At 48.3% G+C, this 11,138-nt stretch overlaps 1 protein-coding gene across 1 annotated transcript in view; it reads left to right on the top strand.

Annotated features, from left to right (window-relative positions):
* Positions 1–4,856: 4,856 nt before the first annotated feature.
* Positions 4,857–11,138, top strand: part of LOC146855054 (uncharacterized) — a 23,691-nt gene continuing 17,409 nt past the window's right edge. Inside the window, exon 1 of the mRNA XM_085651074.1 lies at positions 4,857–5,039. Coding sequence (XP_085507200.1) covers positions 5,015–5,039 — 25 coding nt within the window. The 5' untranslated portion in view covers positions 4,857–5,014. The remainder of the gene's footprint in view (positions 5,040–11,138) is intronic.

The following is an 11,138-nucleotide window of genomic DNA, read 5'->3' as shown; positions in this document are numbered from 1 at the left end:
CTGCACGCCATGAGAGGTACTTGACCTGTTTTAATTACATTTTGGCAGTCCACACGGCACCCCTTTACACTGACCTGCTCCCTGCTGACGAGAGGCAACTACCTCGAAACACGTGTCCAGGGATGGCTAACGCAACACATACTGTTCTTTATACATCGTGGCATAGGCGTACCCGCCGTCGCCACTACATTTACCACAGTCCTTTGGGGCAACTTGCTGGTGTGACGAGCAGTGTGCGACCAACCTTTGCACAATTTATTATGGCTCCCTTGAGCCAACGGGCTGACGAGCCTTGGATCTGCACCTGCGCGCCATGAGAGGTACTTGACCTGTTTTAATTACATTTTGGCAGTCCACACGGCACCCCTTTACACTGACCTGCTCCCTGCTGACGAGAGGCAACTACCTCGAAACACGTGTCCAGGGATGGCTAACGCAATACATACTGTTCTTTATACATCGTGGCATAGGCGTACCCGCCGTCGCCACTACATTTACCACAGTCCTTTGGGGCAACTTGCTGGTGTGATGAGCAGTGTGCGACCAACCTTTGCACAATTTATTATGGCTCCCTTGAGCCAACGGGCTGACGAGCCTTGGATCTGCACCTGCGCGCCATGAGAGGTACTTGACCTGTTTTAATTACATTTTGGCAGTCCACACGGCACCCCTTTACACTGACCTGCTGACGAGAGGCAACTACCTCGAAACACGTGTCCAGGGATGGCTAAAGCAACACATACTGTTCTTTATACATCGTGGCATAGGCGTACCCGCCGTCGCCACTACATTTACCACAGTCCTTTGGGGCAACTTGCTGGTGTGACGAGCAGTGTGCGACCAACCTTTGCACAATTTATTATGGCTCCCTTGAGCCAACGGGCTGACGAGCCTTGGATCTGCACCTGCGCGCCATGAGAGGTACTTGACCTGATTTAATTACAGTTTGGCAGTCCACACGGCACCCCTTTACACTGACCTGCTCCCTGCTGACGAGAGGCAACTACCTCGAAACACGTGTCCTGGGATGGCTAACGCAACACATACTGTTCTTTATACATCGTGGCATAGGCGTACCCGCCGTCGCCACTACATTTACCACAGTCCTTTGGGGCAACTTGCTGGTGTGACGAGCAGTGTGCGACCAACATTTGCACAATTTATTATGGCTCCCTTGAGCCAACGGGCTGACGAGCCTTGGATCTGCACCTGCGTGCCATGAGAGGTACTTGACCTGTTTTAATTACATTTTGGCAGTCCACACGGCACCCCTTTACACTGACCTGCTCCCTGCTGACGAGAGGCAACTACCTCGAAACACGTGTCCAGGGATGGCTAACGCAACACATACTGTTCTTTATACATCGTGGCATAGGCGTACCCGCCGTCGCCACTACATTTACCACAGACCTTTGGGGCAACTTGCTGGTGTGACGAGCAGTGTGCGACCAACCTTTGCACAATTTATTATGGCTCCCTTGAGCCAACGGGCTGACGAGCCTTGGATCTGCACCTGCGCGCCATGAGAGGTACTTGACCTGTTTTAATTACATTTTGGCAGTCCACACGGCACCCCTTTACACTGACCTGCTCCCTGCTGACGAGAGGCAACTACCTCAAAACACGTATCCAGGGATGGCTTACGCAACACATACTGTTCTTTATACATCGTGGCATAGGCGTACCCGCCGTCACCACTACATTTACCACAGTCCTTTGGGGCAACTTGCTGGTGTGACGAGCAGTGTGCGACGAACCTTTGCACAATTTATTATGGCTCCCTTGAGCCAACGGGCTGACGAGCCTTGGATCTGCACCTGCGCGCCATGAGAGGTACTTGACCTGTTTTAATTACATTTTGGCAGTCCACACGGCACCCCTTTACACTGACCTGCTCCCTGCTGACGAGAGGCAACTACCTCGAAACACGTGTCCAGGGATGGCTAACGCAACACATACTGTTCTTTATACATCGTGGCATAGGCGTACCCGCCGTCGCCACTACATTTACCACAGTCCTTTGGGGCAACTTGCTGGTGTGACGAGCAGTGTGCGACCAACCTTTGCACAATTTATTATGGCTCCCTTGAGCCAACGGGCTGACGAGCCTTGGATCTGCACCTGCGCGCCATGAGAGGTACTTGACCTGTTTTAATTACATTTTGGCAGTCCACACGGCACCCCTTTACACTGACCTGCTCCCTGCTGACGAGAGGCAACTACCTCGAAACACGTGTCCAGGGATGGCTAACGCAATACATACTGTTCTTTATACATCGTGGCATAGGCGTACCCGCCGTCGCCACTACATTTACCACAGTCCTTTGGGGCAACTTGCTGGTGTGATGAGCAGTGTGCGACCAACCTTTGCACAATTTATTATGGCTCCCTTGAGCCAACGGGCTGACGAGCCTTGGATCTGCACCTGCGCGCCATGAGAGGTACTTGACCTGTTTTAATTACATTTTGGCAGTCCACACGGCACCCCTTTACACTGACCTGCTCCCTGCTGACGAGAGGCAACTACCTCGAAACACGTGTCCAGGGATGGCTAACGCAACACATACTGTTCTTTATACATCGTGGCATAGGCGTACCCGCCGTCGCCACTACATTTACCACAGTCCTTTGGGGCAACTTGCTGGTGTGACGAGCAGTGTGTGACCAACCTTTGCACAATTTATTATGGCTCCCTTGAGCCAACGGGCTGACGAGCCTTGGATCTGCACCTGCGCGCCATGAGAGGTACTTGACCTGTTTTAATTACATTTTGGCAGTCCACACGGCACCCCTTTACACTGACCTGCTCCCTGCTGACGAGAGGCAACTACCTCGAAACACGTGTCCTGGGATGGCTAACGCAACACATACTGTTCTTTATACATCGTGGCATAGGCGTACCCGCCGTCGCCACTACATTTACCTCAGTCCTTTGGGGCAACATGCTGGTGTGACGAGCAGTGTGCGACCAACATTTGCACAATTTATTATGGCTCCCTTGAGCCAACGGGCTGACGAGCCTTGGATCTGCACCTGCGTGCCATGAGAGGTACTTGACCTGTTTTAATTACATTTTGGCAGTCCACACGGCACCCCTTTACACTGACCTGCTCCCTGCTGACGAGAGGCAACTACCTCGAAACACGTGTCCAGGGATGGCTAACGCAACACATACTGTTCTTTATACATCGTGGCATAGGCGTACCCGCCGTCGCCACTACATTTACCACAGTCCTTTGGGGCAACTTGCTGGTGTGACGAGCAGTGTGCGACCAACCTTTGCACAATTTATTATGGCTCCCTTGAGCCAACGGGCTGACGAGCCTTGGATCTGCACCTGCGCGCCATGAGAGGTACTTGACCTGTTTTAATTACATTTTGGCAGTCCACACGGCACCCCTTTACACTGACCTGCTCCCTGCTGACGAGAGGCAACTACCTCAAAACACGTGTCCAGGGATGGCTTACGCAACACATACTGTTCTTTATACATCGTGGCATAGGCGTACCCGCCGTCACCCCTACATTTACCACAGTCCTTTGGGGCAACTTGCTGGTGTGACGAGCAGTGTGCGACGAACCTTTGCACAATTTATTATGGCTCCCTTGAGCCAACGGGCTGACGAGCCTTGGATCTGCACCTGCGCGCCATGAGAGGTACTTGACCTGTTTTAATTACATTTTGGCAGTCCACACGGCACCCCTTTACACTGACCTGCTCCCTGCTGACGAGAGGCAACTACCTCGAAACACGTGTCCTGGGATGGCTAACGCAACACATACTGTTCTTTATACATCGTGGCATAGGCGTACCCGCCGTCGCCACTACATTTACCACAGTCCTTTGGGGCAACTTGCTGGTGTGACGAGCAGTGTGCGACCAACCTTTGCACAATTTATTATGGCTCCCTTGAGCCAACGGGCTGACGAGCCTTGGATCTGCACCTGCGCGCCATGAGAGGTACTTGACCTGTTTTAATTACATTTTGGCAGTCCACACGGCACCCCTTTACACTGACCTGCTCCCTGCTGACGAGAGGCAACTACCTCGAAACACGTGTCCAGGGATGGCTAACGCAACACATACTGTTCTTTATACATCGTGGCATAGGCGTACCCGCCGTCGCCACTACATTTACCACAGTCCTTTGGGGCAACTTGCTGGTGTGACGAGCAGTGTGCAACCAACCTTTGCACAATTTATTATGGCTCCCTTGAGCCAACGGGCTGACGAGCCTTGGATCTGCACCTGCGCGCCATGAGAGGTACTTGACCTGTTTTAATTACATTTTGGCAGTCCACACGGCACCCCTTTACACTGACCTGCTCCCTGCTGACGAGAGGCAACTACCTCGAAACACGTGTCCAGGGATGGCTAACGCAACACATACTGTTCTTTATACATCGTGGCATAGGCGTACCCGCCGTCGCCACTACATTTACCACAGTCCTTTGGGGCAACTTGCTGGTGTGACGAGCAGTGTGCGACCAACCTTTGCACAATTTATTATGGCTCCCTTGAGCCAACGGGCTGACGAGCCTTGGATCTGCACCTGCGCGCCATGAGAGGCACTTGACCTGTTTTAATTACATTTTGGCAGTCCACACGGCACCCCTTTACACTGACCTGCTCCCTGCTGACGAGAGGCAACTACCTCGAAACACGTGTCCAGGGATGGCTAACGCAACACATACTGTTCTTTATACATCGTGGCATAGGCGTACCCGCCGTCGCCACTACATTTACCACAGTCCTTTGGGGCAACTTGCTGGTGTGACGAGCAGTGTGCGACCAACCTTTGCACACTTCGCATACTTACCTGATTGCTTTCCTTTTCTCTTCACAGAGACTTTTTCTTGGCTGTTTTGTTCTGGCTGGCTGATTTCGTCCAGAGTGGGGAGCAACGTTGGACCTCTTTCCCTCCTTGTTTTCTCCCTGCTTCCCCGAGTTATCATCTGTATTTAGATGTAGTTTGGTGCAGAGTGTGACCAAGGGAGGTTGCAAACCCTCATCATGTGTGTGGCGTTCCTGCGGAAAAGTGAGTAAATTTAACCTAAGATCTGATACATAAATGTATTAACTGTACAGGTATCAAAGGCTATCTTTACTGTATATAACACAGTTTCAGCCCCCCTTTCCGCTATATAACGCCTCACGTGTCACTTTCGCCTTTTACCTTTTCATGAGCACGTTTGCACTTTATCACAGGTTACATGACATTTAATGTAACACATTGCAATTTATATATTGATTTAATTGTTTTTGTGTTAATCAAATAATCGACTTACATCTTTGTGGAAAGCAATTGTATATTACCGCCTAGCTCCACCTCTTTGTGTTTCTCTATGCCCCTCCACAGGAATTTACTTTGCTCATTAACTATCCCCCTTACAAAAGATTCCCCTCGAGACATTGCTTATGTTATAATTACGGTAGAGGAAGCAGCCTCTGTCAACTCCTTATAATAAGCAGTAGGATTTTTCCTAGTGTTGGGCAATGTAGCCTTAAGAGCCAAAACCTCTCTTCTTTTCCATAGGCTATAAACCCATTGTTAGGTCTCGCTGGCGTTGCAGCGCGAAGCGCTGCCGCCAACGAGACTATTGTTGCCGTGTTTACTCCCAAGGGAGACAGACCTGGGCACGAGCTGATTCTGGTCTGGGCACGAGCCGATTCTGGTCTGTGAACTCGCTTCACAGTGGAGCAGCTTGTGCGCGTTAATTCCAGTTGAGTGCTCTTCTCCGGAAGACGTGCTGCGCCGATTCTGGTCTGGGCACGAGCCGATTCTGGTCTGTGAACGCGCTTCACAGTGGAACAGCTTGTGCGCGTTAATTCCAGTTGAGTGCTCGTCTCCGGAAGGCGTGCTGCGCATTAATTATAGTTGAGTGCTCCAGCAACCTGGGGCGCCTGTCGTCATGCTGTGCTAATGATTACTGTGGGGTCTCATGCTGTGATAATTCTCACTTTCTGTGTTGTGATCGGGAGCAGGCGTATTACTGGCGCCACCGCCACACCTTCATTAGTCATAAAAGCTGCATGGCAAGCGATAATTAGGGCGGCATGTTTTAGGACATTTTTAGCAATTACTTTGTTTACTTAGTGTTATTAGTGATATCTTTCGTGCATCCAATGCTCTAGTTAAACGTGCAGCACTGAACATTTTCAAAGAAGGCGAATCAGCGACATTCATTGGAGACACGACCTATTTGAAGACTCTTGTTTTACTGGGGTAAGTTCTGTGAACTGTTTAGTTTGTTTACTTTATTATAGTATAACTGGCAGGGTTGGCTAAATTATGCGAGAAAAGGAAAAATACGCAGGAGATGATGGTATGAGGCAAGTGTGGCAAATGTATAATTATGCGTACACCATATAAAAGCAAGTTGCAAAATGTCCGGTGTTGGGCGGATGGGTTCACTGTGCTGTTGCGTCGCCTGTGGTGTGGTTATGAGTGCATGTGACTAGCTGGCGACATGTCCTTGTACTGTTACTTGCCTTTGCACTTGGTTTTTTTTGCATATATATATATAGCACGAACTCGACCCGAAGTTTATTGGAGCGCTTTACACGAGCACCGTATTTACATTACACATTCAGGCACGGGGAGATTAAGTGATTTGCCCAGAATCACAGCATGTTGATGCGACCTCGTGGCTCAAACTCTGGTTTCCAGCACCAAAGTCGGCAGTTTAGCCGACGGACCACATCCTCGCCCTTGCCCTGCTGATTTTCAGGGACGGCTGCTCTGTCTTCACAATGGTCGGGCGAACTATGACTGCGCTGCCTGACCTGGAACAGATCTGTTAGGTGTTTGTATTTATTTTTTAGTTTTTTTTATTTAGCGCAAACTCAATCCGTAGGTATTGGAGCACTTTACATGTATACCACATCCATTATAGAAGGACACATTCATGTTTGGTAGGTACGTGGATGTTAAGTTATTCATAACCGGCGGAGCCAAGGCTGGTCTCTCTACCTCTGTGACTCCGGTTGCTGCTCGCGCCTCGTGTATAGCTGGTTTTCCTAGTTATCTGGCGAATACAAAAGCGGGCTTTTCTGTGTTTCTGTTTAAAGGCTACACATAAGGGGCTCAACTGATCGAATTGTAACCAGCTGTCCAACACAATACCGGCAGAAGGGCTCAGTGAGACGTACACTTGTAAGGGGCAGAGGTTACACTCCCAGCAAGTCTGCCTCAGCCTTCATTCTTCCGAGGTGGATCAAGTGAATACCATTGATTGCGTAGTAGTTATATCTGTTAACCGAGCGTAGAAATAGAGCAAATTTAATACGGAGGGCTATTTGAAAAGTATAATTTTTTCCAATGTGCCAGATGAATTTGTCTTTATGTTCTTGGGACTTATAAGAATCTTGTAGTGTGTACATCAGGCGGGTCATGTGTCTTTGGAAAACTAGCACCTTTTTGTGATATTGTAGTTGCATGATAGTTTCACATTATAATAGTGGGGGCTCGGATGTCAAACCTCCTTTCCGGGTGTTGGTCCTTGCCAGCAGTCATCACCTACTGCCAAAGACCTGCTTTTTAAAATGTATATCACCTGTCCGCCTCCTTCCCCTTCCGGTACCCCCCTCACTAGTGCCCTCTCTACCTTTCGTTATCACCCTTCCAGCCTCTCTTCCCCCGTTCTCTCTCGGTCCGCCATTTCTCTCCATGCCCCCATTTCTCTCTCCCTGTGCCCCCTTTCTCTCTCTCCCTGTACCCCCCTTACTCTCCATCCCATTTTCCCATGACCCATAGCTTTGGCTGCAGGTGAGTTGGCACAACTCCTGTGAGAGAAGTGTCTCTAGATTAGGTGGCACGTGCCCCTGCTGGGACCATGGTCAGGCGTTTTGTCTGTTACACAGAAAACCACGTCTCCGTTAAACTGCAGTTTGAGAGTATTTTTGGTTATTGTGTTTATTTACTGTACCAAATGAATCATGGTGGAACTGGGAATCTTATGCCAGAGCATCCCAGGAATCCAAAAAGTAAAACTGAAAAAACACATTTTGGAGAAAAATCATGTGATGTTGCAGAAATCGCTTCATCTCTTAGTGGTGTTTAATGTAGGTTCATTTACAAACCCCAGCCATCATATAAGGTCTCTGGAATGCCTTAGACCTGGCAGAGTCTCTTGATGCCCATGAGCAACAGTAAAGCGCATGTTCACCGCTGAAGAGAGTGACCACTTCACCATTCATCCCTTTGTGCCTGCAAACAGAGCTGAATACTTCACCTTTCACCACTTTGCATCTGCAAACAGAGCTGACCACTTCACCAGCTGAACAACATTTGCACAAGCGTCGCTGACCCCCCGTACTACCGTTTTTTTTTTATTTTTTTTTTTTTTATTGCATATGATGCCCCAATCACTTCAAGTACATTTGTTGTGATCGGTAGTCCCTGTCTCCTGCTATACATTCCATCGTAAATTTTTAGATCTTGTTTTTTGTATTTTTATTCATCCATTCACACTCCTTTACGTTAAAATAGCCATAGCTTTACTGTACAGTTGCTAGAATAGCTTATAATATGGTATAGTGTGTAATTTTTAAATAATCACTCCACTGCAAACAAAAACATTGATAAAAAACACTGCCATTTACAATGCCAGTAGCTCCAACTGCAACAAATGCAAGACCTATTGCATTGCAAATGCTTGTTCCTGAAAGCGGGCACCACCCCATGTTGATCCGTTATTTCAGGAATCTCCGGGTGATAAATGGGATGAACCTCTCACATTGGAAACTGAGTTTTCATGATAGGACTTCTATCATGCAGCCTATCTCTATAATTCACCAAAGTGGCTACATTTCTGTACAAAGTGTTCAGCTCCAAACTATGTACATAAGTGCCTTCATTAATATCAAATAATATTTGAGGTGCTTCTATTTCAGTGTGTGCTCGCCAAAGGTCAATGAGGGTGGAGGACAAATGCTTAAGAGCATGTTGTTGCAGGAAGTGGTCAAAGTCTTGCATTACCTGCCAGATATCGGCGAGGCTATAAATTGGGTTGCAAGCCCACCTTACTGCCTGATCCGCTATTTCTTTCTTCTCTCGATCTCCGACCCCAGAAAGTATCCCCATCCTCCTTAGCCACATAACACTTATCAATGTGCAACCAAAATCTCCTGTCCTCACATTCTACTCCTGCCTCCTGTTTCTCTTTATCAAAGGCTACAGCCTTTTGAGTAAGGGTTTACATCTTCCCCTTCCTTGCATCTCTCTCCATTTTCAATCGCCTCGGTTTAGCCTCCTTCTGCCAAGTATGAAGAGAATCATACATAGATTTTCTACTGTGTCTTTTAAACAATTGTTCCTGTAGAAAACCCATATTTTGCTCATCAAAGGAGCCTGCCAATGGCCACTGTAACTCGACATTGTCCCTTGTATATTTGTGCCACAATGTACTAAACATAATAGGGCAAAGGCCATGTTTCACATACATATCATAATTAGGACTGCCCTCAGGAGGTGCGGGCTGAGATTTGGCTAGTCATGAGTCAGTAGAACAACAACCACAAAACAAACTCTGAATCTTTCTTAGACCAGGCATTGCAAAAGAATAAGAAATAAATCAATATTTTACCTGGCATTTGCAAACACATTTTACCAAAACAATCCAAGTACAAAACCAAATCACTGTGGTACCACTTCCACATAGAACCAAAACAAACTCGCCTGATATTCGAAGTACAAAGAGACCAGTTCTCCACTGCCGAACTCTTCGGACCAAATAGGCACTTCAAGAGTTTCGCCGTTCAGGACTCCAGTTTGGATGACCACTAGGCGAGGCACCGTCCAGCCGGACAGAGGCAGCAGCTGCGAGTAACAGAAACACTTTGTGCAGGTATTCCTGAGCCAAGGTCCAACCCAATGATGTCCTCGTCCCCCCCCCCCCCGTCTGCAGAAAGGGGATGGATCAATGACCCGAAAGAGTCCCTGTTCGGGTGCCAACTGAAGGAAGTTACCCGCTTAGGGTCACCCGGGACACCTCGGACCTTATCTGAGCCTTCCATGCCAAATAAAGAGTTAGAGGAACAGTGGAGAATCTACCAATAAGTATTTTATTCAGATGCACTCAGAGTGGAGCCCCTTCTGCACAGTCTAGAAGAGTGGTACAGAAGGAACAAAAATCAGCAAGCAAAACAATACATTATGTACATTTCTTAGTCAGCTTAGAACACGCCCACAGTGGAATTTTCCAGGCAGAAGCAGCTGGACAGTGGAATACAACATTTTTTTTCTGTTCTCGTATTTTCACAACTCAGCACAGTCCAAGGCCGTTACACCCTGAGCCATGATCAGACTACCAGAGAGGTGGGAGAGGGTCGTTATCTAGTGGGAAAGCTATGCACTGGCACTAACAGTTCATTATTGCAGAAACTAAACTCAGCAGAGGCATTTCTCAGCAACAGGAAAGGATTAGTTTTGATCATCATTCAAAATGGTGTCTAAACAGAAAATGGTGCAGGGAATGCTAACTTATATAGGGAGCTGCGTAAGCATCTACAAGTCCATTCTAACAGGCTCTCTCCGACAACTTCGGTTAGTAGAGTTCGCCATAAATGTCGGTTACAACTCTCATGACTTCCTCCTTCTCACTTTGGAGGTTGCCATCCGATTCCCGAAGCTCTACCAGCGGTGTGTGGGCTGAGAGAAGTTTCTTAAAGAAGAACGAGTTGCATTTCTAGTCCTTCTCAAGGTTCTTGGTTCTGGTCCGGAAGATGATTTTCTTAGATTCTTCCTAAAGTGTCCATGAGTCCTTTTCGGGTTTCCTCTAGGTCGTCATCCACATCCCATCCCCAGAGCTCGAGTTCGTACAGTTGCTGCAGTTTGCTCTGCAACTTCCTGAACAACCTCTTCTTTTCCCGTGCAGCAGCTCTGCTTGCATCCTGGAAGAAGTTCCGGGACCTGTCCTTCACCCATTCCCACCACTCGCTGGTGGAGTGAAAGAAGTCCTTCATGTCCCTCCACTCTATGGTTCTGAGGTTCGCCACTAACTCCTCATTTTCCAGAAATGAGCAGTTCAGCTTCCATGATCCTGGGCCAGTGGGGAACTTCCCTGTAAGTTCCCCCTCAAAACTGACTGCTCTGTGGTCGGAGAAGTGGACAGCGACCATGGAGCTATGCCCAGGC

The sequence above is a fragment of the Triturus cristatus genome, chromosome 4_1 (assembly GCF_964204655.1).
Source record: "Triturus cristatus chromosome 4_1, aTriCri1.1, whole genome shotgun sequence".
Taxonomy (NCBI): Eukaryota; Metazoa; Chordata; class Amphibia; order Caudata; family Salamandridae; genus Triturus; species Triturus cristatus.
This window is presented reverse-complemented; position numbering and strand designations above follow the sequence as displayed.